The sequence below is a fragment of the Budorcas taxicolor genome, chromosome 7 (assembly GCF_023091745.1).
Source record: "Budorcas taxicolor isolate Tak-1 chromosome 7, Takin1.1, whole genome shotgun sequence".
NCBI classification, from domain to species: domain Eukaryota; kingdom Metazoa; phylum Chordata; class Mammalia; order Artiodactyla; family Bovidae; genus Budorcas; species Budorcas taxicolor.
In genome coordinates, this window is record NC_068916.1 from 8,485,263 (window position 1) to 8,511,421 (window position 26,159).

At 55.7% G+C, this 26,159-nt stretch overlaps 1 protein-coding gene across 8 annotated transcripts in view; it reads left to right on the forward strand.

Moving 5' to 3' along the window:
* Positions 1–26,159, forward strand: part of EPS15L1 (epidermal growth factor receptor pathway substrate 15 like 1) — a 94,238-nt gene that overhangs the window by 61,497 nt on the left and 6,582 nt on the right. For 4 of the 8 annotated variants that reach the window (XM_052642633.1, XM_052642637.1, XM_052642635.1 and 1 more), the window contains exons 20-23: positions 5,144–5,204; positions 6,197–6,279; positions 12,176–12,308; positions 14,678–14,725. In XM_052642633.1, coding sequence (XP_052498593.1) covers positions 5,144–5,204; positions 6,197–6,279; positions 12,176–12,308; positions 14,678–14,725 — 325 coding nt within the window. Of the gene's footprint in view, positions 1–5,143; positions 5,205–6,196; positions 6,280–12,175; positions 12,309–14,677; positions 14,726–22,827; positions 22,891–26,159 lie in introns of those variants that run through there. The other 4 variants (XM_052642639.1, XM_052642634.1, XM_052642636.1 and 1 more) reach the window with 4 other exon arrangements.

Consider the following 26,159-nt stretch of genomic DNA (forward strand, 5'->3'; position numbering starts at 1 on the left):
TCTAACCAGTGGGTGGCCAGGGAATTCCCGCTCTTTCCTTTTTTTAATTAAAAGTTTAGTTGATTTATAATGTTGTGTTAGTTTCTAATGTACACCACAGTGATTCAGTTACACACACACATATATATTCTTTTTCTTATTCTTTTCCACTATGTTCTATTAGAGGACTGATCATCCATTCTTAAGGTGTTTGTTAGCTCTGCCAGTTGCTGAGGTGTTGAAATCTTCTCCTATGATTGTGGCATTGTCCATATCCCCCTTAATTCTGTCAAGTTTAGCTACATGTATTTTGAAGCTGTCAGTTGCCTACATAGTGATGTTTGCTGTATCGTCCTGATGCAGTGACCTTTTTTCTTTAAAAGGGTTCCATTTTTCCTCTGGTGATAATCTTTGTCTTAATCTGTTTTTATCACATTTTAAAATAGCCACCTCATTTTTCTTATGCCTACTCTTTGCATGCTTTATGTTTTTTTATCCACTTACTTTCAACCTATCTGGGAGTTGAAGTTGATGTCTTTTGTGTTGAGCATGTATCAACAGTTGGGCCTTGCTTTTCTATACAGTCTGGAAATCTCTGCCTTCTAAATGGAGTATGTAGTCCATTCACACTTAATGCAATTATCAGTATAATTGCATTAAACATCCACTGGATCATGGAAAAAGGAAGAGAGTTCCAGAAAAACATCTATTTCTGCTTTATTGACTATGCCAAAGCCTTTGACTGTGTGGATCACAATAAACTGGGGAAAATTCTGAAAGAGATGGAATACCAGACCACCTGACCTGCCTCTTGAGAAACCTATATGCAGGTCAGGAAGCAACAGTTAGAACTGGACATGGAACAACAGACTGGTTCCACATAGGAAAAGGAGTACGTCAAGGTGGTATATTGTCACCCTGCTTATTTAACTTATATGCAGAGTACATCATGAGAAACGCTGGGCTGGAGGAAGCACAAGCTGGAATCAAGATTGCCGGAAGAAATATCAATAACCTCAGATATGCAGATGACACCACCCTTATGGCAGAAAGTGAAGAGGAGCTAAAAAGCCTCTTGATGAAAGTAAAAGAGGAGAGTGAAAAAATTGGCTTAAGGCTCAACATTCAGAAAACGAAGATCATGGCATCCGGTCCCATCACTTCATGGGAACAGATGGGGAAACAGTGGGAACAGTGTCAGACTTTATTTTTTGGGGCTCCAGAATCACTGAAGATGATGATTGCAGCCATGAAATTAAAAGACGCTTACTCCTTGGAAGGAAAGTTATGACCAACCTAGATAGCATATTCAAAAGCCCAGATGTTACTTTGCCGATTAAGGTCCATCTAGTCAAGGCTATGGTTTTTCCTGTGGTCATGTATGGATGTGAGAGTTGGACCGTGAAGAAAGCTGAGCACCGAAGAATTGATGCTTTTGAACTGTGGTGTTGGAGAAGACTTGAGGGTCCCTTGGACTGCAAGGAGATCCAACCAGTCCATTGTGAAGGAGATCAGCCCTGGGATTTCTTTGGAAGGAATGATGCTGAAGCTGAAACTCCAGTACTTTGGCCACCTCATGAGAAGAGTTGATTCATTGGAAAAGACTCTGATGCTGGGAGGGATTGGGGGCAGGAGGAGAAGGGGATGACCCAGGATGAGATGGCTGGATGGCATCACCGACTCAATGGACGTGAGTCTGAGTGGACTCCGGGAGTTGGTGATGGACAGGGAGGCCTGGCATGCTGCGATTCATGGGGTCGCAGAATCAGACACGACTGAGCGACTGAACTGAACTGATCAGTATAGATTCAAGTGTATTATTTTATTATTTGCTTCCTTTTATTCTCTGTGTTTTATTCGTCTGTTCCTGTCTGTCTTCTTTTGGGTTATTTGCATGTTTTCTGGGATTCCATTTTGTAGTATTTATTGGCCTCTTTTAACTATACTGTTTTTTTTTTAAATTATTTTTAGAGGTTGCTTTAGGGATTGTCATTTTCACACTTAACTTTTTGTAGGCTACTTGGAATTAATACTATGTCATTTGCTGAACCTGAAGCTCCAGTACTTTGGACACAGGTTGCGAAGAGCTGACTCATTGGAAAAGACCCTGATGCTAAGAAAGATTGAAGGCAAAAGGAGAAGGGGGTGGTATAGGATGAGACGGTTAGAGAGCATCACAGACTCAGTGGACATAAATCTGAGCAAACTCTGGGAGATAGTGAAGGACAGAGGAGCCTGGCGTGCTGCAGTCTGTGGGGTCACAGCAGGTTGGACCCAAGTTAGCGGCTGAAGGACATGAACAGACAACACAGTGTAAAGTGTAAAAAACTCGCCATCATGTCGATCCGTTTGTCCACCCACCCCAAACAGCAGTGTCTCTGTTATAGTTGTCCTAAGAAGGTACGTGTCTAAATATATTAAATGCCTTATGACAGTGTTATAATTTTTGCTTTAATCCAGTGTATCAGTTTTAAACCAGTTTTACAGTCAGTTTTAAACCAGTCAGTTCTAAAGGAAATCAGTCCTGCTTATTCATTGGAAGGACTGATGCTGAAACCGAAACTCCAAGACTCTGGCTACCTGATGCAAAGAACTGACTCATTTGAAAAGACCCTGATGCTGAGAAAGAGAGAAGGCAGGAGGAGAAGGGGAAGACAGACGATGAGATGGTTGGATGGCATCACCGACTCGATGGACGTGAGTTTGAGCAAGCTCCGGGAGCTGGTGATGGACAGAGAAGCCTGCCGTGCTGCAGTCCATGGGGTTGCAAAGAGTCGGGCACGACTGAGCAACCGAACTAAACTGAACTGATCACTTTTAAAGAGAAAAAGTAGTTGTTGTTTTCACTATATAGTCACTGTTTCTCAAGATCTTCATCCGTTTCTCAAGATCTGGTTTCCCTTCCATTATCGTTTTCCTTCAGCCTGAAGAACTCACCTCAGCCCTTGTGGCGCAGGGCTGCTTTGTTGGCATCCTTGAGTGTATCTGTGCCCGATCCAGCATCGTTTTTCCCTTTGGCACTTGTAGGGTGTTGTCCAATATCCTCTAGTCTCTGTTGCTCTTAATGAAAAGTCACCAGCCTTTCAGATAGCTGTTCCCTGCATGTGACATGTTCCTTTCTCTGGCTGTTTTAGAAAACCTCTCTTTATCTTTGCTTTTCAGTAGTTTGTGTAGGGTCTGGATATAGTTTTCTTTTTATTTATGACGCTTGGGGTTTGCTGAAGTTCTTACATCTATAAATTAGGTCTTTCGCCAAATTTGGTATGTTTTCAGCCATTATTTTTTCGAAAAAAATTTTCTTTTTTATTTTCTCTCTCTCTCTTTGTGGGATTCCAGTTACACAGGTGTTAATATTATCCTCAAAGTTCCCTGAGGCCCTGTTTTTCTTCTTTTCCATCAGAGTATGTAATTTCTCTTGATTTATCTTCAACTTCACTTCCACTTTTGTCCTTTGTTGGCTAGCTAATCTCCTGAAGCTTTTATTCTGGGTAGTTTACAGTTTTAGAATGTCCATGTTTCATCTGTATAGTTTCCACTTCTCTACTAAGATCTCCTATCTGGTCGTTCATCTGAAGTGTATTTTCCTTTATCTCATTAAGCCCAGTCACTGCTGCTGTAAAGTCATCCTCATCTGAGAATTCCAGTATCTGGGTCATCTTGAGATCATCTCCACGGATTGTCTTTTTCCCTTGAGGACCACATTTTTCTTGTTCTCTGTATTTTGAATAACTTAGAGATATATCCTGTGCATTGGGAGTACTCTGTTGTGGAGACTTGATTCTGTTGTACTCTTCCAAAGAGTGTGGGTGGTTTTGTTTCAGCAGGCAACTAACTGGTGAGACTCACACCGTAGTCTCTCTCTGGCCTGCGGTTTCATTCCTGTGGCCTTAGCTGTAGGCTGCACTGAGTCTGCCCACCCACACACAGTGTAGGGGTCAGCCTGAGACCTGGGCACAGCTTATCATGGAATTTGGGACTCCCATTCTCTGCCTTTCCTTTCTAGACCCCACATCCCCCCTCCTCTTTTTTTTAAGCTTTGGAAAAAATAGTCTTTTAATAACTGTTTTATCACCATGTTAAGTCATGCAGTTACAAAGTAGTTAGAAATTTCTGAAAGGATATTATTGTTAAAAAAAAAAAAAGAAGAGTTCCTTCTTAAACAAATAGCGTCTGGCACTTCACCGGGGCACTGCTGTTCCAAAGGCCCTGGCCAAACAACTCCCCAATAAAACAGCCCCAAGTTGTTTGCAGCCACCTGGGGACGAAGCCACGTGCAGAAGACAAGGCCTCTAAAGCAGGACACGAAGTCAGGGCACGTCGGGGCTGCTGGCAGTACTCAGTGCCGCCAGCCAGACTCCAAAGAGCGAGTGCAAGCGGGTTTCTTTCTGGGACACTCTACTTGAATTATTGTTCAATTAGTCAACACAATAGATCTTCATAAGAGAACAGTTGATAAACATGATAAGGATGTTACTTAACGTTCTTTGGATTATATATTGTAATTATGGTTAGTAAATTCCAACAGTCTTAACAAAAACAGCCTGCCTCATTTGCAGGTATGAAGACAGCTTAGTTCTCCACCGGGCTTTTTGTTTTTTTGCTGGGCCACATCCCTTTTTCGTGGCTGTGGCTGTCCTGGGATTCCCGCCTCTGAGCTTCAGTGCAGAAAGACAGTGAGTTTTCTTTTGGAATCCATAGCCTCTCAATATTCTCAGACCGTAGCTATCAAGACGGAAAACCTGGAAGTTCCCTGGTGGTCTGGTGGTTAGGATTCAGTATTTTCACGGCCGCAGCCGGGGTTCAGTCCCTGGTCAGGGAACTGAGATCCCACAAGCTGAGCAGTGGGCCAAGATAAAACAAAACCTGGAAAATTCAGCCTTGTACTGTTTTTTTGCTGCCAGATTTCAGTTCTCTTCCAAAGTCTTGCTGCTTTGACTCACTTCCTAGGTCTGCAGGTGATTGCTTTTTTTTTTTTCTTTCCCGGTCCAGAGTATTTGTTGGTATTACATGCAGGAGGGGTTGGTCTGCTGGACTATGCCAGGATTTGGTTTAAATTGCTGTGTCCTCCCCATGGCTGGGACAGATGTCCAGAGAATTTGTGGCTGAATGAATGGGTGATGGGCACAGGAACTGCTTTTTACTCTCTCCTCTCCTTTTCACTCAGCTCGACCCCTTTGAATCCAGCGATCCTTTCTCGTCCTCCAGTGTCTCCTCCAAAGGATCAGGTGAGACCAATGGCTGCTTTTACTTCTCACTCGTCCCTGGGCAGGAGAATGGCCCACCTGTTTCCAAAGCTGGCATGTCCTCAGCGTTTGTGTCGTTAGTAAGTAGCACCCAGATCCTCACCCGAGGCAGTGTGGCCCATGCCATGGCCCTCGTCTTCCTGAGCGGGAGCTGGCATCTGCTGGGAAGGAAGCTTGGCTGTAGGGATTAATTCAGTAATAACACTAACATATTAGTTACTTTTTACTCAGTCTTCCTTATGAATGTTTGGTTTGTATGTTTGGCTTTTTTTCCTAAATAAATCCAAAGTTCTGTTGAGGTTTGTGCTATGGGCGCTGGGTTTGAGGGACCCTCCCTTCACAGCATAAACCCTTAGGTGTGCCTCTAAGGGAGGGGAGCATTTGCGGACTGCCCACCCCACCTTGCCTGTGGGAATAGGCCCCAGTTGGTACTGCCGCCTTGCCTAGCATCTTGGCTTGTTAGTTACAGAGCTTGACTTCATAGGTGGGCTTGTGGGCTACTCCAGGAAAATCACACCACCCACCAAAGGAAAAAGCTCGGCAGAAATCTCTACCCACAGATGACCTCCCCACGTGAGCCATGTGGGCGGCAGTCCCCTCCCTCTCACTCCCCTTTCCTGGTCCAGCAGGACAGGCACCAGGCCCTGTCTGTCCTTCCATGGGGGGCTTGCCACTCCTTCTGTGAGTGTGAACGATGCTGGCTGGCAGCCCAGCCACAGGGCTGAGTGCCCCCAGCTCATGTCGCCGCAAACCATCTGGCTGAGCTGCACCAACCACAAGCCAGAGTGGGCCGGGCGGGGCGGTGGGGACTCCTGGTTGAGGACCTGCACCCAGAGTCACCAGCCCGCACACAGACGTGACCACCCTGGATCCGCTCTGGCGCTGTGGAGAGCTGAGAGACGGCACTTGGGCTTGCCCGCGGGAGATGTGTTCCGTGAGTGTGGGATAACTGCCTCTCCTGGTGTTGCTTGCAGGTCCCTTCGGAGCCTTAGACCCCTTCGGAAGCGGGTCCTTCAGTAGTGCGGAGGGCTTTGCCGACTTCAGCCAGATGTCCAAGGTAAAGCTCTCGCGTGGAGCCTCTGCCCCTCTGCCAGTGTCCTTGTGCTGCGGTCGTGGTCTTGTCCTGGGCTGCCAGGCATAGTTGTTTCATGCCACGTATGTATTTCCTTGGCACCTGTTGAGCTCTGACATGCAAAACGCATGCTCACTTGACGTCGTGAGTGTGCAGACAGGGTCTGGAAGGTGTCCATGGCTGTGGCTGGACGCATTTCCCTTCCTCCAAGTGGCGCTACCAGAGCCTTGAGTCCCCCCGCCCCCCGCCCAGGCACAGGCGCGAGGGCCTCCCTCCTGCCCTCACTGGTATCTCACAGCCGTCAGACCTCAGGTGACAAAGTCTCCCAATGGCCAAACAACGCAAGAAGGTGTTGAGCACAGGGGGCCAGGCCTGGCGTGCAGCCTGCGAGGCCAGAACCGGGGGCCACGGGCCCACACGCAGGAGATGTGTCTGGAGCTGCCTGTGGGTAGAACCCGAGAAGAATGTGGAAAGTGAGGGCTGGGCTCAGTCGGTGAATAAATACGCGGGTGAAACGTGAGCTGTTCAGGAAGGCCCATAAGTCACTCCTGTTCGGCCTGGGCGGTGTCTGCGCGGCCATAATTACCTGAACTGACTGTAAATGCAGCCCCAGAGGCGGTGTGGTCACTGTCGGGAGGGGCTCGAAGGAGGCGCGGCGGGAGAGCTAGGTCTTCAGCACGGCAAGAAGTCCGTCGGTGGGGACTGCCCGAAACAGAGCGGGCAGTGAGAGGAGGAGCCCGTGACCCTGAGGCACATTCCAGAAGAAACTGCTGAGGCGTCGGAGACGGCGGCTGTGGGGAGTGGATTGGCAGCTTCTGTTCTCCGTCCTAACCTTTAGTGTCCCTTGGTTTCGACTGCGAGCCCGGGTTAGCAGGAGTTGAGGGAAGCGTTCGGTGTGTGTGTCGTGGCCTCGTCGGGAGGGTGGGGTCCCCTCAAGGATACAGAACCAGGTGCAGCACAGCCTGCTGAAGCCCCCGTGTTCTCCATTTATTCCTCGGGTGTTTTCCAGCCGCCTGCTTCGGTCCAGGTGGCCCGGGCTCCGTGGCGAACACGTGCAGATGCAGCTCCTGTCCCTGGTCTTGCCCCTTAGTTGGTGGGCGGGGGGGTGGCTGGGGAAGGAACCCTGGAGCGTGTGGGAGCAGGCACCCACAGCCTGGAGCCCCGTACCTCCCACCCCTCGCACCCCGCATGCCAGCTCCTCACAGGGGCATCCCGCCTGCTTCACTCAGCCCGAGGGGCGCACGGCTGTCTGGGTGCTGAGCGCTTGTGGTTAGCGATGTGTGATTGTGGCATGTGGCTTCCAAGAAACGTTTGAGGTTTTGTTCAGGTTTTCAGAGAAGCGCGTGAGTGTAAACTGTCGAGGTAGCAAATCTAAGTCCTGGCTGGAGGCAGAGCATCTGTTTGCCCCTTGGCTGCCGTGGGAGGGAGCCTGGGGGTGCCGGGCTTTGCGTCCTGTCTCCTTCCCGTGCCTGGAGGGAGTCACCGTCCTGTGGGAACTGGGACACTGGTGGTCTGGGATCGGCCAGAAGGGACCAGAGCCCGAGATGTGCCTTCGTGTCCACCTGTGGCTGTGTGGCTGTTACATGCACTCCCCGGGTGGAACTGCGTGTCCCTGGCTTCTGTCCCTGCTTAGCGGGCGGGAAACTGTCCCCTGAAATGAAGAAACCTCTGCCACACGGGGGCGGCAGTCTCCAGGGAAGGGGCTCACGCTCTGTTCTCAAGCCAGCACGAGTGGGCCCTCTCCCCCAGAGGCAGGGGAACGAGGGCGAGCAGTGCCCCCGAGCTGGGACCAGGGGACAAGGACGAGGCGTGAGCCAAGCCCTCTGTATCAGGGAGCATTGGAGGCTGTGTGGAGTGGCCGCCTGGCGGGACCCGGGCCGCTGCCTCCAGGCAGCACCCGCCTGTGTCTCTGCTAGCTGCAGAGGCGACCCTCAGGCAGGCAGTTCAGAGCCTGGCCCTTCCCTCTTGGCGCCCGTTCTAACCTACAGGTGCATTTTCCCTCTTTTATTCCGCTTTCCCTCTCCTTGATCTCGTGTCCCGGATCAGGCCACACACACGTGCACTTGTGACTTCAGAGCCAGCGCCCCTTCCTGTTGGTGGCACTGGGCGGGACAGGGCTGGCTGGGGCCGTGGAAAGTTTGTCCAGTTCTCCATTGTTTTGTTTCCACGATCCCATCAGCTCCTGATCTCATGTCGCTTGCCCAGCTCAGTTCAGCGCCCTAACCTCATAGGTCTCTGTTTTTCCCTTTTGGTTCCCTTTCTGTTTTTCAAGAACAACATTGTGTGTATAAATAAAATGCCGAAGGAAATGAAAGTAAAGTGGCAAGAAGGTGTTTTTTTTAACTGCTTGGGGTGTGTGCGTGTGTGTGTGTTTTGAACATCGCTGTCTTTTCTCCACCTGAGTGGGGTGGGGAGGCCATGCAGGCTGGCACCCTTCCTTAACTTCACCCAAAGCTGGAGTGTGCCCCTCTCTGCCCGGCAGTGCTGGAGGAGATCAACCAGCAGTCTGATTCCCTGGATTCCTCTGGGAGTGTCTCCAGGCTTGCACCCTTAGTTGAGGTCCCCTCGTACCTGAGGTGATTTTTCTAGGCAGTATTACCTTGCGTTAAGAACACTTTCCCCAAAATAGATCTCAGAGCATCTGAGAATAAAAACAAGACTCCAACTTAATTATTTCACCCCTCCTACCCTGGGATTTTTTTAAAAAGCCAGCTATGAAATACTTGACTGCCCTTTGTCAGCCCATTTTCAGTTGTTTTTCAAGCATGCATTTCTATTTAGGGCTTTTTTTTTTTTTTTTAAGTTGAGGGTCATTTTTTTAAGTCAATTTTTTGAACTGTAAACCTTTTAGAGCTGTGTCTTGTATAGTAGCTTTGCTGTCTGTGTGTTTTTCTTTTTTTCTTTTTTTGGAGCACACTTCACTATAGCCCAGCCAGAGAGCCCCTACCGGCTTTACTGAAACCCTTCTAAAAATAGCAACTTTCCCTGAAGCTACAGCCTGAGTAGGAACGAGTCAGGTCCCAGAGGAGGCTTCTTGGAAAACTTCAAGTCATGAAAGTCAGGATTCGGAAATGACGCAGGCTTTTTGGTGTCAGAAGTGGTAAAACTCCCTGCTGTGGGCGAACTCTTTCTCCCTGGAGCGCGTCCACCAGCCACGCAGTGGGTTTAGATAGATGAGGGGGCGGAGGGTCGGCTTGGCCCACGGTGTGCCCAGCCAGCCGGGAGGCTCAGTGCAGCTTGCGCTCCGGGGTGCGGTGCACAGGCCGGGTGGACGAGGGCCTCACCGTGCGCCATGCAGCTCTGGGGGTGGGGGCGGGGGGTCCGCACCCAGAGGCTCCCAGGTGTCCCTCTGCACCCCTTCCCCAGAGCTGGCGCATACCCAGCTCCCAGGACAAGAACGGGTCCACGCAGGGGCCTAGGGAGCTGGTCATGCCCCCTGTTTGCCAAGAAATTGATTTTGGTTCTCGCCTGCCCGTCTAAGGTTGTGGCAAGCGTGGAGAGAGCTGTCAACCCAGGGCGTGTCCTGGGAACAGCAAAAGCAGAAGCAGCTGCGCGCTGTCCACCTCCTCAGCGGCTGCTCCGTCTTCTTTCCCGAACAGCAGACCCCAACCGCTCACTTTAAAGCTGAGCTGCAGGTCCACGCTGCACCTTGGCTCTCTGGCTCGCTCAGTCTGGGAAGGGCTCTGTGGATGACAGGAAGCAGCAGAAACACAGTGTCGGTGGCCAGCGGGCATTTGCAGACTCTTGCGGGCATCCAGGGGAGTCCGAGTCACGTCCACATTCTCAGCAGGATGCTGCTTGCGCTGTCTCTGCTGATGTGGTTTGGGCGCCGGGTGGAGCCGCTTATGCATTCCCTTTCGACTTCTCGCCCAGCCCTGCGAGCGCGGGCCAGGCATGATGGTCATCTCACAGAAGAGGAAACAGAGGCGCGGAGCCGGGAGCGGGGCCTCCAGGTCCCCCCCTGAGGGGCTGTGTTGTCAGCAGGCCATGTCTCCTCGCAGTTCCTCAGCTTCCCTGCCTGTGAGATGGAAGGGGTGGCCAGAGGACTCTGTCCCCAGGCCGGTGGGACGATGTGGCGAGGCCAGCACAGAGTGGACGTCTCCTACCCTGGGGGCCCTCTGAGGGCCCTCTGAGGTTCTGGGGGAGGAACTGGGGTGCCCAGCGGTCTTGGCTGAGGGTGCCACCGCCCTCTCCCGGCCCCCTCCTTATCTCTGTGGACCAGCCGCCTCTCTCCCACCCGAGACGAGTATCTGGGACTAGGTACCAGGGACAGGGTGGCTGCATCCGTGTCCCCATGACCATAACCCCGTGACTGATGCCCGCCCTTCTCCCCACTGTTCCATCCACGCGTGGGAACCAGGTGCCTAAGGAAGTCCCTAGAGTGGGCTCTGCTGTCGCTCGACCAGCCCCCCGACCCGCACTGGGGAGAGCATTGCACGTGCCCCCCCTCACGCCTGCTCCACGCCCACCATGCACAGTCCCCCCTGACCCCTGTGCATCCCCTCTCCTTTGCTCTTCTGAGGATCATATCAGCATTTTCACTCCAGTGTCCACTACTTCCCTCTGTGTCCAACAGCTCTGAATCTGCTCTCTACTTTTCCCTAGTTCTTTTCTGTGTGAGGGAACACGATCCCCCACCCATAGAGAAAGCAGTCTCCCTTTGGGGCGCCTCTGGTCCTCTGCGCTCATTCATCCGTCAGTGGAGGTTTGGCATGCCCAGCGCCATGCTGGGGCTCCAGGAGCGGGTGCTCGTATGGACGAGTCCTTGCCTGCCGCGGCCAGGTGTGTGCCCTATCGGTGCCTCTTGCCTTTCAGGCCACTCAGTTAAGACAGGAGGGTCCTGGGTGCCTGACCCTGGCGTGGTAAGCTATGTCCTGTCAGCTCCCCCTAGGATGTCTGAGCTGGTCTAGGAAGGGGTGGCACGGAGGGGTCTGGGGGCGGCGGTGAGCTCCAGCCCATCTCTGAGAAGGAACAGGGGCTCAGGGTGGACGGGAAGGGCTGAGCGCCCCCAGTCAGGGACCCTGTGTGTATGGAGGCCTAGGGATGGGGCACCCGGGGCTCCAGGCATCAGAGAATTGCCAAGAGAGGGTTGGGTCCACTGCAGGGCTGAGGCCAAAGCATTGCACAGTAAGGGGGCTGGGGGCTATGAGGAAGGCCCTGTGTGCCTTGAGGAGTACCGGGAGTTGCCTTTAAGCTTCAGGGCCTGGCTGCACTGCTGCCTGCCCATCCACCTGCCTCCCTGCCCGCCTGCCATGTTTACCTTCCCGCCTGCCTTCCTGCCCACCTGTCCCTCCAGGCGTCTCTTTGTGGCGGGTGTGACGTGGTCTGATTTGGGTGTGAGATGGTGGATGTCGGCGGGGAGCGGGGCGCGGGTGAGGCTAGGGCTGGAGGAAGCTAGTGGAGGGTCCAGGCCAGAGGCAACAAGAGCCCATCGGAGGTGGCGGTGGCTGTGCCAATGTGGGTGGGGTGGGCTCTGGCTTGAGTCCCTGGGGGGGCAGCTCAGCGGCACAGAGCGGGTCTGGTGCCTCTCTGACCGAGTGGCTGACACTGACCGAAGGGAGAGGGGGTGGCGTCTCTGAAGTGTGAGCAGGAAGCTCCGATATCCCCTGGCGGGTGGCAGGGAACAGCTCCCCACCTCCATGCCCTGCCGCATGACATAAGCCCCCCGAGGCGCTGGGTGTTCCCGCCTGCTCCGTGTGTCTGCCAGCTGCCCCTCGTGGGCCAGAGGACCCTGTCTCTCGAGGGTGGAGGAAAGCGGGGGGCTGGTGAGCAGCCCCCGGCCGAGCGGGGACCGTGCCGCACAGCGTGGCGGGCTCGGTGGGCGTCCCTGCCTCCGTGTTAATGACTGTTTCTGCCTCTCTTTTCGTGTCCTCTCTTGCAGCCCCCAACTTCTGGGCCTTTCACCTCCTCCTTTGGAGGGGCAGGATTCTCAGATGACCCTTTTAAAAGTAAACAGGACACTCCCGCTGTGCCTCCGAAGAAACCTGCTCCTCCGCGGCCTAAACCGCCGAGCGGTCAGTACGCTTCCTTCTCTTGCAGCCACCTGCCCACCGTCGCCGGGCGGCGGGGGACAGTGGGCCTCTCTCCGCTCACCAGCCCAGAGGGTCCGTGTTCGGAGCCAGAGGGGCTCCCCTCTGCCCGTTACGTGGCTCTGCGCACCCCGTGTGCCTGGAAGCACCTCTGGTCCTTCCTGCCCTCGCCTCGTCCTGTGGGCCCCTGGGCTCTGTGTGGGGCTCCAGGGTGGTCTTCAGAGGCCGGGGGCTAATAACCCTCCTGGCGGTTGGCAGAGCTGCTGTGTGGCCCCTGGCTCAGCATGTATTCATGGCCCCTCCAACCTCCCCACCCCTCCCGAGCTCTTTCCCAGGTTGGCTCAGGGAGGGCCCAGGGCTGGGGGTGGCGGAAGCAGTGGCTGAAGTCACTTCACCCATCCTGTGCCTCCACAGATTGGTTCAGGACTTGGGGAGGGGTGGGGCCCTTCCATGGTCATGTTTGACATGAGAGGAGTCACATGGCTTGGGGCTCCCTTGCCCTCTGCTCCTGCCCCAGCATCTAGGCAGGTAGCTCCGAACCGGGGGCTTCCTGCAGCCCTTCCTTCTCCTGGTTATGGGATGTTGCTGGCTTCTCGCAGGATTGAGGCTCTCTGAGGGTGCCGAGGATGGTTAGCTCGTGCGAGGTACCTCTCTTGGGTGATGGTGATAGTTCAACAGGCCAGGTTATCAGACTTAAAAGCAGGAAGCTGTTGCTCCCAGTGGCGGAAGGACTCACTGCAGGTTCCCAGTCATTAGTCTACTCCCCCTTCGTGGTCTGCTCTGGTTCCCTAGCAGAATCCCCTGTGCTGTCCCTGGACTGTAGCATCATAGAAGAGCCATGCGTTGCGGTCGTGCCTTCTGTTCACGGCCTTCCTTTTCTGGTCCTTTCTGTTAGAGGGTGACTCTCTCCTTCCCACCTGAGCGCGCCTGGCCCCCCCAGTCAGCCCCCAGGGCCTCCGCCTTGTGGCTGGGCAAGGGTGGAGGCCCCCTCTGCACCCTGAGGTCACTAGTTATGGGGGCTCATCAGCTCAAGGATGGCCAGTCTCCCTACACCTGTCACTAGAACCACCCAGAGGGGAAGCTATTTAAAAATGCACCCTCTCCCCTCCCGTCACCGGCTGGCAGGGCCTTGTCTCAGGAGGACAGGCCCTCTGCCCACAGTGCCCAGTTTGGCCTCCTTGTGGATGGGACACGAGAGAAAGCATGCCCAGTGGGTGGGGTGAATTTATGACATTTTCTATAAACCATGCTTCAAAGGCGTTTACCCTGAAATGGGGTGGGGAGTTGAGGGGGAAGTGAGAACTATGAAGGAATTCCCTGTGTCTGCAAGAGGCCGCTTACACCTTAGAGGCTGTGATCCTCGGGGGACACTGGCTGGTCACCTGATTCAGTGGCGTTGGGCCTTCTCTATCAGAAAGACGGGAGCTATAGCAAACCTGTGCACCCAGTGACACGCTGCACGCATGCATGCACGTGCTCTCACACAGTGCTTGCACGCCCCTGCACACACACTGCACATGTGAATGTACACGCACACACGCGCACACACGCCCGGCAGCTCGGCGTCTGTTGGGCCTTGTGGAAGAGCTGCCCCCCTTGCTGGCTGCGGCAGGCGCCGAGCTTCATTCTCAGGGTTTCTTGGAAACATGCATCTCAGCCTCCTCCCCTTCCCTGAACCAGCGCGGGGGTGCCTTTGAAGTCGCCCTCGGCTGGCACCTCCCCTTGTGTCTCCCTCAGTGAGCCTCCCCACCCACCGCGGCTTCTGCTCTCAGTGTGCCCTGACCTTGGGAAACAGAGCCTGCTGGAGGCGCGGCTCAGCTCCTGGGGGCTGGCTTCAGGGCGCAGGCTTCTCTGAGCCCTGTCCGTGCTGGGGGAAGCCTGGGCGTGTAACCTGGGGGTCTCAGGCCGCCTCTGCTCGTCATGGCTTTGGCCTGCTGCACACTTGCTGAGCCACGGCTGGCAAGGGGCTGGGTGCCCCAAGTATCCTCTTCACATCACAACCCTCAGGGTGCAAGGTCACAACTATAAGCCTGCCAGATTCTGGCAAGACCCTCAAGACCAGACAGGCACTATGATGCCGTCTTATCAGAACTGGAGAGGGAAGTGAGAGAGGTTCACATGGGTGCCGAAGTCACACAGCAAGGGGGGGCAGCAGGGCCAGCCCTACACCCGGTGACCCCCACCCCCCTCCCAGGCCTCCCACTCCCCCACGCCCCCAAGCTGTATTGAGAACCACGCCATGAGCTTTGGGTGCTCTGGATAACAGTCAGCCTGTGTGCAGTGCTTAACCTGTAAGTGGCCACACTGTGCCCGCATGGAGGCCTAAACATCTTTCGTCTGATTCTCTTACCTAGAAGCAGTGGCTGAACAGGAAACCCCTGTGCTGTACACGTTGCTGGGTGGTAGGTACACGCTGTGTGGCGGGTGCTGTGAGAGCACTTCAGTGGTGCTTCTGTGATTCCGCACTAACCTGTAACAACCGGAGACTACCAGCCGTGTCGATGCTCCTGCAAAGGCCACCTGACCCAGCGGGCGTCACTGAGCAGGGTAGATGTTGGTGGCGGGCATGGACTTGTCCTCTCCAGGCTGCTTCCCCGATCGAGGGATTGGAGCCTAGCCGTGTGCACGGCCCTCTTCTCCCCCGTCTACATCACAGGGAGCAAGGCCTCATCAACTGGAGCCTCCTGGCCGTTGTCTGCTAATATATTAGCAAGACAAGTCAGCAGATGAGAGTCAGAGAAAATCCCGCTTGGAATGTTTGTTATGGAAGCATCAGGCTCAGCTCTCGCTTTCTTGGTTCCTGAGATGGGAAGTAGCCAAGGGGATGTCCATGGGTGGTGGTGGTTGTCTTTGTGAGGAATCAGAGTCCAGCAGTTGGCGAGTGCGGGTGTCACGGCGCGTGCTTTTCTGCGCTTCTTGCTCATCCGGCCCTTTCCTGCTTGGAGGGGCCACGTGGCCAGCATGTAAACGTGCTGCGTTGTCATGCTCAAGGGCCACCTGACGTGTGGGGGGTGTTGGTCCTGGGAGGGTGAGCAGGGAGGGGCTGAGGCGGGTCCCCTGCTCCCAGGGCCGGGTGGCTCTGGCGGCGGAGCCATGACCCCCCTCCTCCACGGAGGTAGGTGAGCAAACAGTCCAGCCTGCTGGGTGATCGTGGCTTTTCTTACATAACACAGCTTCATATCCACACTCCAGAAACCATGAGGAAGGAGTGGGCTCACCTTCGCCATTCTGTATGAGAAATGGGTCTGATTGACCACACTCCCACTTGAGGCTCGCCTGGAGGGGACCCAGAGCTTTATGGAACCCCACCAGGTCTTTGTGTCTGGAGTCAGCTCTGACGTGTAAGGCCAGGACAGGCGAGTCTGACCCCGGCTTGATCAGACTGGTTGCACGTTCTGGCTGCTTCCGTCTCCCGGAGGGGCTCTGGGCAAGTGTCTTAACCTTGCCGAGCCTCAGTTTCCGTGCCTGAGCTCGGGCGCAGCTGTAGCCTAGCGTGTGGCCTTTCTGGTGAGTGCCTTGCACAGCTGATGAGCATTGCTGTGAGTGTGGTGTGTACCCACCGACCCGGCCCTGGGGTGCAGGGACCAGGACTCAGGGTCCTCCTTCCCCAGGGAAAGACGGAGGCTGGGCCCGAGGCCGTCATATGCATACAGGGAGTTCTCAAGGGATCCTTTTCCCCCATGAGTTGGCAGTTTAGCAGATATCTTTGCAGCTGAAAAAAAATAGCGTGGGTAGTTGAACTTCAAAGAGGGCTCCAGGGTCCTTTCTGGCAAAGCTCAGCTGTCGTCACTCGTGTGGGACCAGGTGGATGTTTGGGTCTGAGTTAACACCTGGCTTTGGGGGTGCCAGCCTTTGTGCCCCAGAGGCTGCAGTGTTCACAGCCTGTGGGAGCTGAGTTTTGGTTGCATCTTTAAGTTTGATGAAAGATTAGTTGACATGCGATCTACACACAGCGTCAGCCTGTGCAGTCAAGGTGGGGATCCCGCTGGCTGGGAGCCTCACCAGGGTTCTCTGGGAAAGAGTTCTGGCATCCAGGGCATGTGACTGGAGCAGCCCTTGGGCCGGCCATCTGCCCTGACCCAGGCCAGAAAGCTTTGCTCGACAACCTTTGAGAATTACCCTCTGGGGCAGTGCATGGCACTCTGGAGTTGGCACTGAGTTCTCTGAGCCCAGAGGTCTTTTCTAGAAAGGTCTATCAAGGTATGCAGTAAGGAGCAGGTGTCTGTTTGGGTAGAGACTCGGTTTCTTCTAGGCAGATGCAAAACAGACCGCTCCGGCAGCCGCCGAAACCTGTCAGTTAGAATTAGCGCTGGTACACCTCCCCCAGGTAAACAGCGATGTGCTCTCTGCAACGGACCGGAGATCAAGATCAGTCAGAACTCGCCGCCGAAGAGTTTCTAGGTAAAAGTTGTTGATTTGCAAAGGGAGAAACAGATTTTTTTTTTCAAGTGCAGGAAATGGCTGTGTGGGTGTCAGTGATTGGGCCCTCGCGCCTGCGGCGACAGATAGCGGGATCCTGTGCCCCGGGCCCCACCCTTGCCACTTCCTGTAAGTGCAGCCCCACATTGCGGTTCCTGCAGTGCCTGGGTGACACCAGCTAGCGTGCCTTCACCGCTAACCAGCCAGTCACCTTTAACCTCTCCCCAGTTTAATTATTATTACAGCTAATGACCTTTTCACCTGCAGAATAAAGCCACGCACACTCCGGTGGTATCTTTCTGCCCCCTCCCCCTTCTCAGTATCCTTCCAACCCACACCAGACAACGGGATGCTATTTAATAACTAGGGTCCTGTTTGATTCAAGTGATTCTGAAAAAAATAAATAAATCATCATTTCTCCCCTAGAACCCAAGTCCCCTCCCACACCTGTGACTGACCCCACACGGTAACAGAACAGGGTCACAGAAGGCGGCATCTTTCTTCTGGGTGCCTTTCTGGTGTCTGCCTGCCCCTGGGGCTGGCCCATTCGCCCGGTGGTCAGCTTGGCCATCCTGGGAGCTGTCACCCGGGAGCCGGCTGCAGAGGAAGCCCTGGTCCCCTCCATGGCGCCAGCTGGGGTGTGTGCCTGGCTCTGTGAGGCCAGGCGGCGTGGCGTGAAACCAGGGTGGTTACGCAGTGCCCCTGTGGATCCCAACCCCTTGTTTATTGTGCAGGATCCACTCTGAAAATGGCTTCTCCAGTTGAGCCGTAGCGGTTAGCACCTCGGCCTTGAACTTAACTACTTGAATTCCGTTCCCACGATGATTTCAGAGAGATAATTCAGTGGGTACATGTGATAGTTCTAGAACAGGACAAATGCAGTTCACCGCTAGCTTGAATGTGGAAAAACGCGACAGTTGCCGGCTAGCCGGGGTTGGGGTGCTCCAGGGTCGGGGAGCTCCAGGGGAACCTCAGACACCCAGCCTGGTGGAGCCCTCCTTTTCCCGTGGGCTGCCCACTGCCCCCACCTCCTGTCAGGAGCGTCCATGCTGGGACTGGGCAGGACTCCTGACCACAGTGCTTGTGAGCCGGCTCCTGGCCAAGGGAAAAAAGTCACTTTCCTCTCAGCTGCTTAAGGTGTGAAACGCCTGGAGATGAATTGTTCTCTGGGGTGAATTTCTGTTTTGCAAAGTCGGCCGAGTTTGCAAATAGAAGCATTTGCCTACCTTAGCCCGCGGCCACCCTCCTGCACCCAGAATCGCGTGGTGGGTTGAGTGGGAGTTGGGTGACACTCCTACCACCTGTTGTGTAGCGGGGTGCAAGTGCCCAGACTTGGGGGTCCTGGAGCAGAGGAGTCGGGACTCAGCCTGCCGGGGTCTGGGGGTGTTTATAGCAAGGCCTTGAGGTGGGGTGCAAGAGCCTGGACTCCCCAGTCTGGCATCTGTGTGTAGGTGTGAACAGACAGCAGCTACCACCCTGGCCCTGGCGCCCCCCTCGCCCACGGCAGAGGCCCCGTGTATTGCCCCCAGCCCCTTGGTTTCACCTATAGCAAGGTGAGGGGTGCCCAGGGAGACGTTCCCCACGAGGTGCTGGCTTTTCTGACGGGGTGAATGTGGCCCCCCAGGTCGTCACTCCTCGCATTCAAAGCACTGAGTCAACCGCGCTGCTGCTGCCGCTGTCAGCTGAGAAGCAGCGGGTGTGTGTGTGAGTGGGTGGTGGGGACCAGCCCTCCGGAGCGCGGGGGCGGGCGGGCCCCCAACTCCGGGCTCTCTCTGCCTTTTGCGCTGCCCCCACACTGGGAGGGCTCCCGGTGGGCTCTGCCCCCCGCCCCTGACTCCAGCGCACACGAGTGCCTTCTCACCTTTCCAGACCCGCCGCGCGGCACCCTGGGGACTTTGTTAAATGTGGGCACGGCACCTCCCTGCGCGTGCCGAGGTGGTGTCCTGGCCGTACGGGCGCCGCTCTGTAGGGAGGAACCAAGGCTGGGCCACTGCGGCCCCACCTAGCATCTCCCTGTCCCCCCAGGCACCCCACAAGGCCCCTCAAGGGGACATGTAAGGCCAGCACATGGCTGATTCAGCAGAGTGTTGCAGGCGCAAATCAAAAAACAAATACAATTTAAAAAAAAAACACAAACTTTGAGACCTGCCAGGCTGTATTATTTTTGTGTGAAGGCTGATTTATGGTTTGTAAACTCATTGATAAGTTACGTACCCCCTCCCCATGTTTGCTGTGGAACCAAAGTAGCCCCTGCCAAGTTTCTTACGGATGTCTTTGGAGTCCTCTGTAGAAACCTCTTAAAAAGTGTGTTTTTCAGTCCTAAGGGTATCTGTCCTTTGAGGACCCCAGAAGCGTGGCAACATTTTCCCCTTCTCGCCTTCTCCCTCTGACGGGGCAGTGACGCCACATCCCCTGGGCTCGCTACCTCTGACCACCCTCAGCACCTTGCAGAGAATGAGACAAGCTCATCAGGTGTGGGGGTGCCTGGTGGATGATAGTAAATATTTGTTCAGCTTTTCTCAACAGTTCAGAACCAAACCTCATCCTGCTCCCTTCAATGCATTCAGCAAATTTGTCTTAAAATTCAGTAAATATTTTTAGTGGAAAATCTCAACGTTGTGATGGTGGGGACCTCAGATTTTATCTTGCCGGGGCTCTGATGCTTGGCCCGGCTTTGATCTGTGGGGTTTGCCTTCTCCTCGTGTGTGCCTGAGCCAGAGTGAGTGGGGCTGGAGTCTGCAGGGCTCCTGGCTGGCATGCTGTTCGCGTGGCCCTGCGGCTCACGGCCCAAGAAGTTAGGTCACCTCGTCCCACCAGAGGGGGCCGAGTGTTTCTCTTGTGCGTCAGTGAAAAGCGATCTTAGCAAATAAAAAGTTTCTGAGTGATGATGGGTGAAGCTCTGGACAGCCTGCTTTTTCTCTCTTCCCCCAGTTCAGCTTCTTTGCCGGGTTCAGGGGGCAGGAAGGGAGCAGCCGAGGTGACAAGGAGGGCACCTCCGCAGCCATAGCTCTCCTTTAGAACCACTTTCAGAAGTCTGGTGGTTGTGTGGGTGTGCTGTGTTGTGTGGGACGAGTGACGGTTGTGTGTGTGTCCTGTGCTGTGTGGGACGAGTGACGGTCGTGTGTGTCCCGTGTTGTGTGGGACGAGTGACGGTCGTGTGTGTCCCGTGTTGTGTGGGACGAGTGACAGTCGTGTGTCCCGTGTTGTGTGGGACGAGTGACGGTCGTGTGTGTCCCGTGTTGTGTGGGACGAGTGACGGTCGTGTGTGTCCCGTGTTGTGTGGGACGAGTGACGGTCGTGTGTGTCCCGTGTTGTGTGGGACGAGTGACGGTCGTGTGTGTCCCGTGTTGCCACAAATGGCAGCTTGGGAACGTCCTGTGTTGTGGAGAGTAACAGCTCAGGTGGGGCAGCTGTCCTGACCACAGACCTTTGTTTTTTATTTTTGTGTTTGGTTGTTTTTGTGTTTGTCTCTCATCTACGGAGCTGCACTTTCCAACTGCAGCCCTGAGTCTTATAAATAGAACCCAGCCACTGTCTGGTCGGGATGAAAACACACACTCTGGCTTACGTCTAGTTTTGATTATGTTCTATTCATCTGATTTATTGAGACCCTCCCGCAAGTCACCCAAACCTGTTAAACTCTCCTTCAAGGTAAAAATTGGCAAGCAGGAGAGCCTGCCTTCCTTCAGTGTTCACGTTTGAGTCATGGAGGGGGTTTGTATTCCATCATTTTCTCCCCTCCCTGCCGACTCTCCAGGCGGAGACCTTCCCGGAGAAGCCAGGAGGGAGAGGTTGGCGCAGGGCTTCATGCCCTCCTGCCCCCGCCGGCCTGCCAGTCCCCGATCCTGGGTGCTGGGGGCCCTCTTGGTGTCGGAAAGTTCAGAAGCAGGAGAATTAAAGACACTGCTCCCAGGGTGGGGCCGGCCAGCGGGTTTTTTTTAACAGCACACACCGTGGTAAACCATCAGGTTCATATTGTTTTTGCTCAAGGCCGTCCTGTGTGCGGTTTCGGTGCACCACTAGGGTAGCTGCTGAAACTGCTGCGGTTTCAAATCAGCCCTGTTCTGTCCTGTCTTCAACCTTGGTTCCCCCACCCTGTTAATGAAGCCTCCTCCGAGTACCAGGGAGTCACTGGGGGGCTCGGCAGCAGCTTCCAGCCCTGAGCTGGGGGAGGGTCTTTATCTGATTGCAGTCACATCCTCCCGTCCACTCAGGCCTCCCTGCCCTGGGCAGATGTCTAGGAATGACAGGCCAGGTGTCATCCTGGTTATTAGTTTTATACCAAAATTTAAGGCAGAAAAAAAAAAAAGATTTGTGCTCTCTTCTCTGAAACACGCCCCAGACAAGCCTCTTTCCTTTACTCTCGGTGCCTGGAGCCACAGAAAGGCGTAAAACGGCAGGTCTGCCCAGGAGGCAGATTGAGTTACCCTGTCACGTTTAATATGAGCACCACTTCAGAAAAAAACAATTCAGGACTTAGCAGAAGTGGTTACATAAAAGCAGGAACCAGCCCCAGAATGTATGAAAAGTGCAGCTGCTAAAAATAAATGGGGGCGCAGAGTGGGAAGCGCTGTGGACTAAGGGCAGTCAGGGCAAGGGCGTCTTTTGAAAAAGGCGTCTCTGCTCGTGAGCGTCGTGTCAGGCCAAAGCCAGGAGGCCACCAGTTTTGCACGTGTGAGGTCCGATAACTCAGCCTCTATGCCCGAGCACAAAAACAGATAACCGAGAAAAAACCGTTTCCCCTGCCACCACCACTCCAAAACAGGAGCAGTTGATGTGCCCCGGTTTCGTATTAACACAGTCACGATTTCTAAATAACAACGGTTTCAGCAGCCGAGCAAAACCAGGCCCCGGGCCGTTCTTGGGTGTGAGTGCCTCCTTTCAAGATCTCACCGATCGATCGATCATCTGCGTGCCTGTTAGAAACCTCAGCTTGACATTCTTGCCGGCTGGATTCTTGACTGCCCCCCACCCCCAACCTCTGCCCCCAAAGTGATTAAAAAAAAAAAAATACCCCAGACCAGGGGAGGAAGCTCTTTTTAACTGAAAGAAAAAACAAGGCGCAGAAGTGGGTGATGGTGTATTTGAACATCTGCACTGTTGGGGTCACTCTCAGGGCCTGGCTGGGGTCAGCCGACCCCGTTATGCGTGCTCGGACGTTTGCCGTGCTGGACGGCACGGGGAGGTCTGCCAGATGGAGGTACCTGTGGGAGGGAAACCACGGTGGCCAGGCTGCAGGGACTATGCCCGCCGAGGTGAGTGTGCCCTCCCCCCGGGCGCCCCGGCAGAGGCGCATGCATTGGGTTGGTTGCAGGTGAGGCCCCGTCCCTCAGGGCCCAGGGAAGGCTGCCGGTGTCCCAGGGGCCCCCTGCACAGGGTTCACTCAGGATCCTGTCTGTTCACAATCAGCCTTTGGTGACGCCACGTCTTGGGGTTTGGAAAGCAAGGCAGGGTCTGCATCTGGGTGTACACTGCAGGGGGGCTCTTCTCTCGGGGGGCACGCCTGGGCTGTGGCACTGCTGCACCGTGGCAGGGGGAGGTCGCATGGAGGGTTTGAGGAAACCCGACAGGTGGGGGCCAGTGCAGGGAACTCGGCAGTTCAAGGGGAGGCCACCCCTGCCAGGGGGCTGCACACGCCCACCCACCACCCTGCACGGGCGGCATCTGAGCAGCTCTGCAGGCAGGGTTCTCAGTCTCCTTAGGGAGCTCATGGGGGTGTGCCAAGCTGTCCTGCCCTCTGGGTATTGGAGCCACGCCAGCCTGGCATTGGCAGACTGGTAAAACACGATGTACACAAGCAGACAGCCCCTCACAGGCCGACGCCAGCTCTGGAGGCGGCGGAGAGCAGGCACCCTGCTATCCCGCCCGAGTATCCTAGGGCCGCCATACCACATACTGTAGACTGGGCAGCTGAGGCAGCCGAGGCGGACTTTCGGCTGTGGAGGCCAGGAGTCTGGGATCAAGGTGGGGTCCGGTTGGCTTCTGAGGCTGCTCTGGTTGGCCTGTAGACGGCGTCCACCCCCGTGCCTTCCCGCGGCCTCCCCTCTGTGCATGCGAGTGTCCTGCTCTCCTCTTTTCTCCCGAGATCACCAGTCGTCCTGGATTTGGGCCCACTCAGAGGACCTCATCCTAACTTAATTACCTCTGCAAAGATCCCGTGTCCCGAGACAGCCACATCCTGAGGTACCGGGGGAGAGGACCTGAGCATAACGAATTGGGGGTGGGGGACCAGTTCATCCCGTCCCAACCCCATTTCACAGATAAGGAAGCTGAGGCTAAGGGGGGTGGTTGCCATGCTCCTCCCCATCTTCCAGGGGTCCACAGCCCACTCTTTCCGAGGGCTGGGCCAGGAGGGCTGAGCACAGGCCTGGGGAGACAGTGGGCCCAGGCACTTAAGGCAGAGGGACTGTCTGGAGAGAAGCCCTGGGCTGGGGTCCTGGGGGAGCGAGGTATGCTCGGGCCCCTGGAGGGGTGTCAGGGGACGAGGTGGGGAAGGGTTTTGTGTGGGCTTTCTTAATTTGCCACAGTGGAGCTTGCACGTTAGAAAGCTCTGTTAAGCAGAGCGGTCTGGGGAGCGGGGACACAGCTGTGGGCAGCCGAGTGCTCTGCTTTCTGGAGCTCGTGTTCTCTCGGGCAAGAGAGAAAATACACGACGAGTGAGCTGATGACGGAGCAGGACAAGGGCTGCAGCGGTGTCTGCGCCAGAAGCGGGGAGGCCGGCCTCTTGAGTGTGCGGCACCCACAGGGGAGGGGCGCTCCGGCCCGCGCAGCAGCCGGGGAAGGCTGGCCAGGACTGGGGTGGGTGCTCCCAGACAGCTGGGGAGAGCTCAGCAGGCTCGGTGCAACTCTGAGTTAAAAGGCCGCCTGGCTGAGTGCAGGGGCCCACGGGGCTGGAAGCTGAAAGAGTGAGCTGCCCAGTGGCTGTCACAGGGGGGGTTCCCAGGGACCCAGGAGAGGCACGGACCACTTGCTGCGGGCGGTGGTGCCGCTGTGGGGACCCAAGCTCCCGGGGCTCATGCCCACCCTCCTCCTTGCCCAGGGCGCCCCCGTGATCTGCCTGGCTTCCCGTTGGTTCACGGCGCCCGGTCGGTCGTACAGCCTAGAGTTGATGAGCTGCGGGGCAGGGCTTGCCTGACCCCTCCCGCCCGTGCTGCCTGCTCGCCTCCAAAGGGGGTTCTCCTTTGCCTGCGGTGCCTGCCCGGGGGGCCTTGCTCACCCGTCAGCTCATTCCCTGGACCAGGGAGTAGGCCGCCGTGGAAGGTGGGCTTGGGGGAGGTGGCTCTTCAGGGCAGCGCCCAGACCGGGTCTCCCCATCGTCTGAAGCCCACAGGGCTGAGGTCTGGGAGGGAGAGCAAAGCCAGCAGCTAGGAGGACAGGTCAGGGAGGAGCGTTTGGTGCTGGAGGGGGAGCAGCCCCAAGTCTGTGGCTCTGTCACAGATAGAAGAAGAGGGGCCAGAAGTAGAGAACTCAGCCTGTATGGAAGGTGGGGTGTGGGCACAGCCCCCAGGACTGCACTTGAAGAAGCCAGTTGCCCTGGGGAAGAGGGGCCCTAATTCCCACTGTCCTGCGCAGTGGACTTGGCCCCGCCCTTCCGGGAAAGTGTCCCTGCCCCAGCAGGTGGGGCCCACCCAGGGGTTTGGGGAGAGAGAAGTTCGCCTGGCCCACTGAGCCTCATGGTTGATTTTGACCTGACTTGGGGCCACCGGGAACCTCCTACAACCTCCTCAAGCCTGCAGCCTTCCCCCTCCCCGCCCTTCTAGATCAGAGTGTCTCCTGTTGGAGCCTGGGGCAGGTACTAGGAAGGTAAGGCTGCAGTGGGCACGCCTCCTGACCCACAGCCCCACCTCTAGAAAGTGTGTGAAAGTGTGAGTCGCTCAGTCATGTCCAACTCTTTGCAGCCCCATAGACTGTAGCCCTCCAGGCTCCTCTGTCCATGGGATTCTCCAGGCAAGAGTACTGGAGTGGGTTGCCATTTCCTTCTCCAGGGGATCTTCCCAATCCAGGGATTGAACCCGGGTCCCCTGCCTCGTAGGCAGTTTCTGTACCGTCTGAGCCGCTGGGGAACATCTATAAATAGACACACGTGGGCGAGGCTGTGCTGTTTGTGACAGTAAGAACCCGGGAAGGCTAGAGGTCAGCACGGGGCCCCCATGAGGCCACGGGCAAGGGCATAGCCCTCTGATCCAGCCTTGGGAGGTGACAGAGAGCTGGGTGCAGAGCGGCCTGTGTCTCAAGAGCCCTGTGCGAGCCTCGGGAAGTCCAGACTCTCAGCGTTCCCTTAAACATGCAGACAGAAACCAGCGGCAGCTCTCAGGGGCGGGGGCAGGGGCAGCTTGGGGCCTCTGTGTCCCAGCCACACTGCTGGCATCACCCGCCCACCCAGAAGTCCCAGCTCAGGTGGGAGGGGGCTTGGGGATTTTCACCGCTGCTTCTGGTGGGCTCCACCCCATCTCTTCTCTGTGGGCTCCCCTGGGGGCAGAACCACGTCTCCGGTAACTCGAGGTTCGGAATGAAACTGATGGAGTCAGGGCGGCCTTTGTACCTTAGGGCCGCCTAGCTGCTGTGTCAAGAGACAAGTAAAAAGACTTGTGTATCCAGAGGCGCCTGAGGTCAGGTGGTCACAGGCCCCACGTGTGCTGAGCCCCACTTGCGCCCGCGGTAGGGCATCAGTCATGGGCTCTGACCCCTGATCTTCATGCCCACTTTCCAGACAGAAGCAGGCCAGCTGGGCCTGAGGCGCTGGGCCTGGTCTGGGTCTCAGAACTCAAGGGGACAGAGGCAGAAGTCCTTAGGGACCCCTGGGGACCCTCAGAAATGTGGCCTTAGCAAGCAGCGTCAGAGAGCATGGTTTTGGAGCTGGGCGTGGAGATGGACGTGCAGGCAGGTGGCGTGGTAGAGGCCAGCAGGGTGGGAAGGCAGGTGCCCTGGGCTCAGGCACTGCAGACAGGTCAGGCATGACTCAGAGCCAGAGCCTGCCTCTGGACATGCAGCCGATGTCCAGGGTTCTATATGGAATGTGGCCCTTGGCTTTTGGCTTCTTCTCGCACATTAGTTTTAAAATTGTAAGAGCGAAACACGGGCAACGCAGTTAACAGATGAGAATCATGTTAAGTATGCCCTAGCCTGGGCTTGGACACAGAGCTGCCGAATTGACCATCTCACCCCCTGGGTACCTTAGTTACCCCAGGCAGCTGTTGGGCAAATGAATGGCGTCAGGCAGGAACCTGGCCTCCAAACCCAGCAGATCCTGGAGGCTCATCCCGTGGGCCCCCCTTACCAAGCAGGCCCGGAGAGGGGTCTGGTTGCTTGTGGATGGTTCTGACTTGTCGGCAGGACTCGCTGGGAGAAGCCCCTTGTCCTTGGGCCACACCCCCAAAGCGTAGCCTTGCAGCCTCATTTCCCACCAGTTCTAAACAC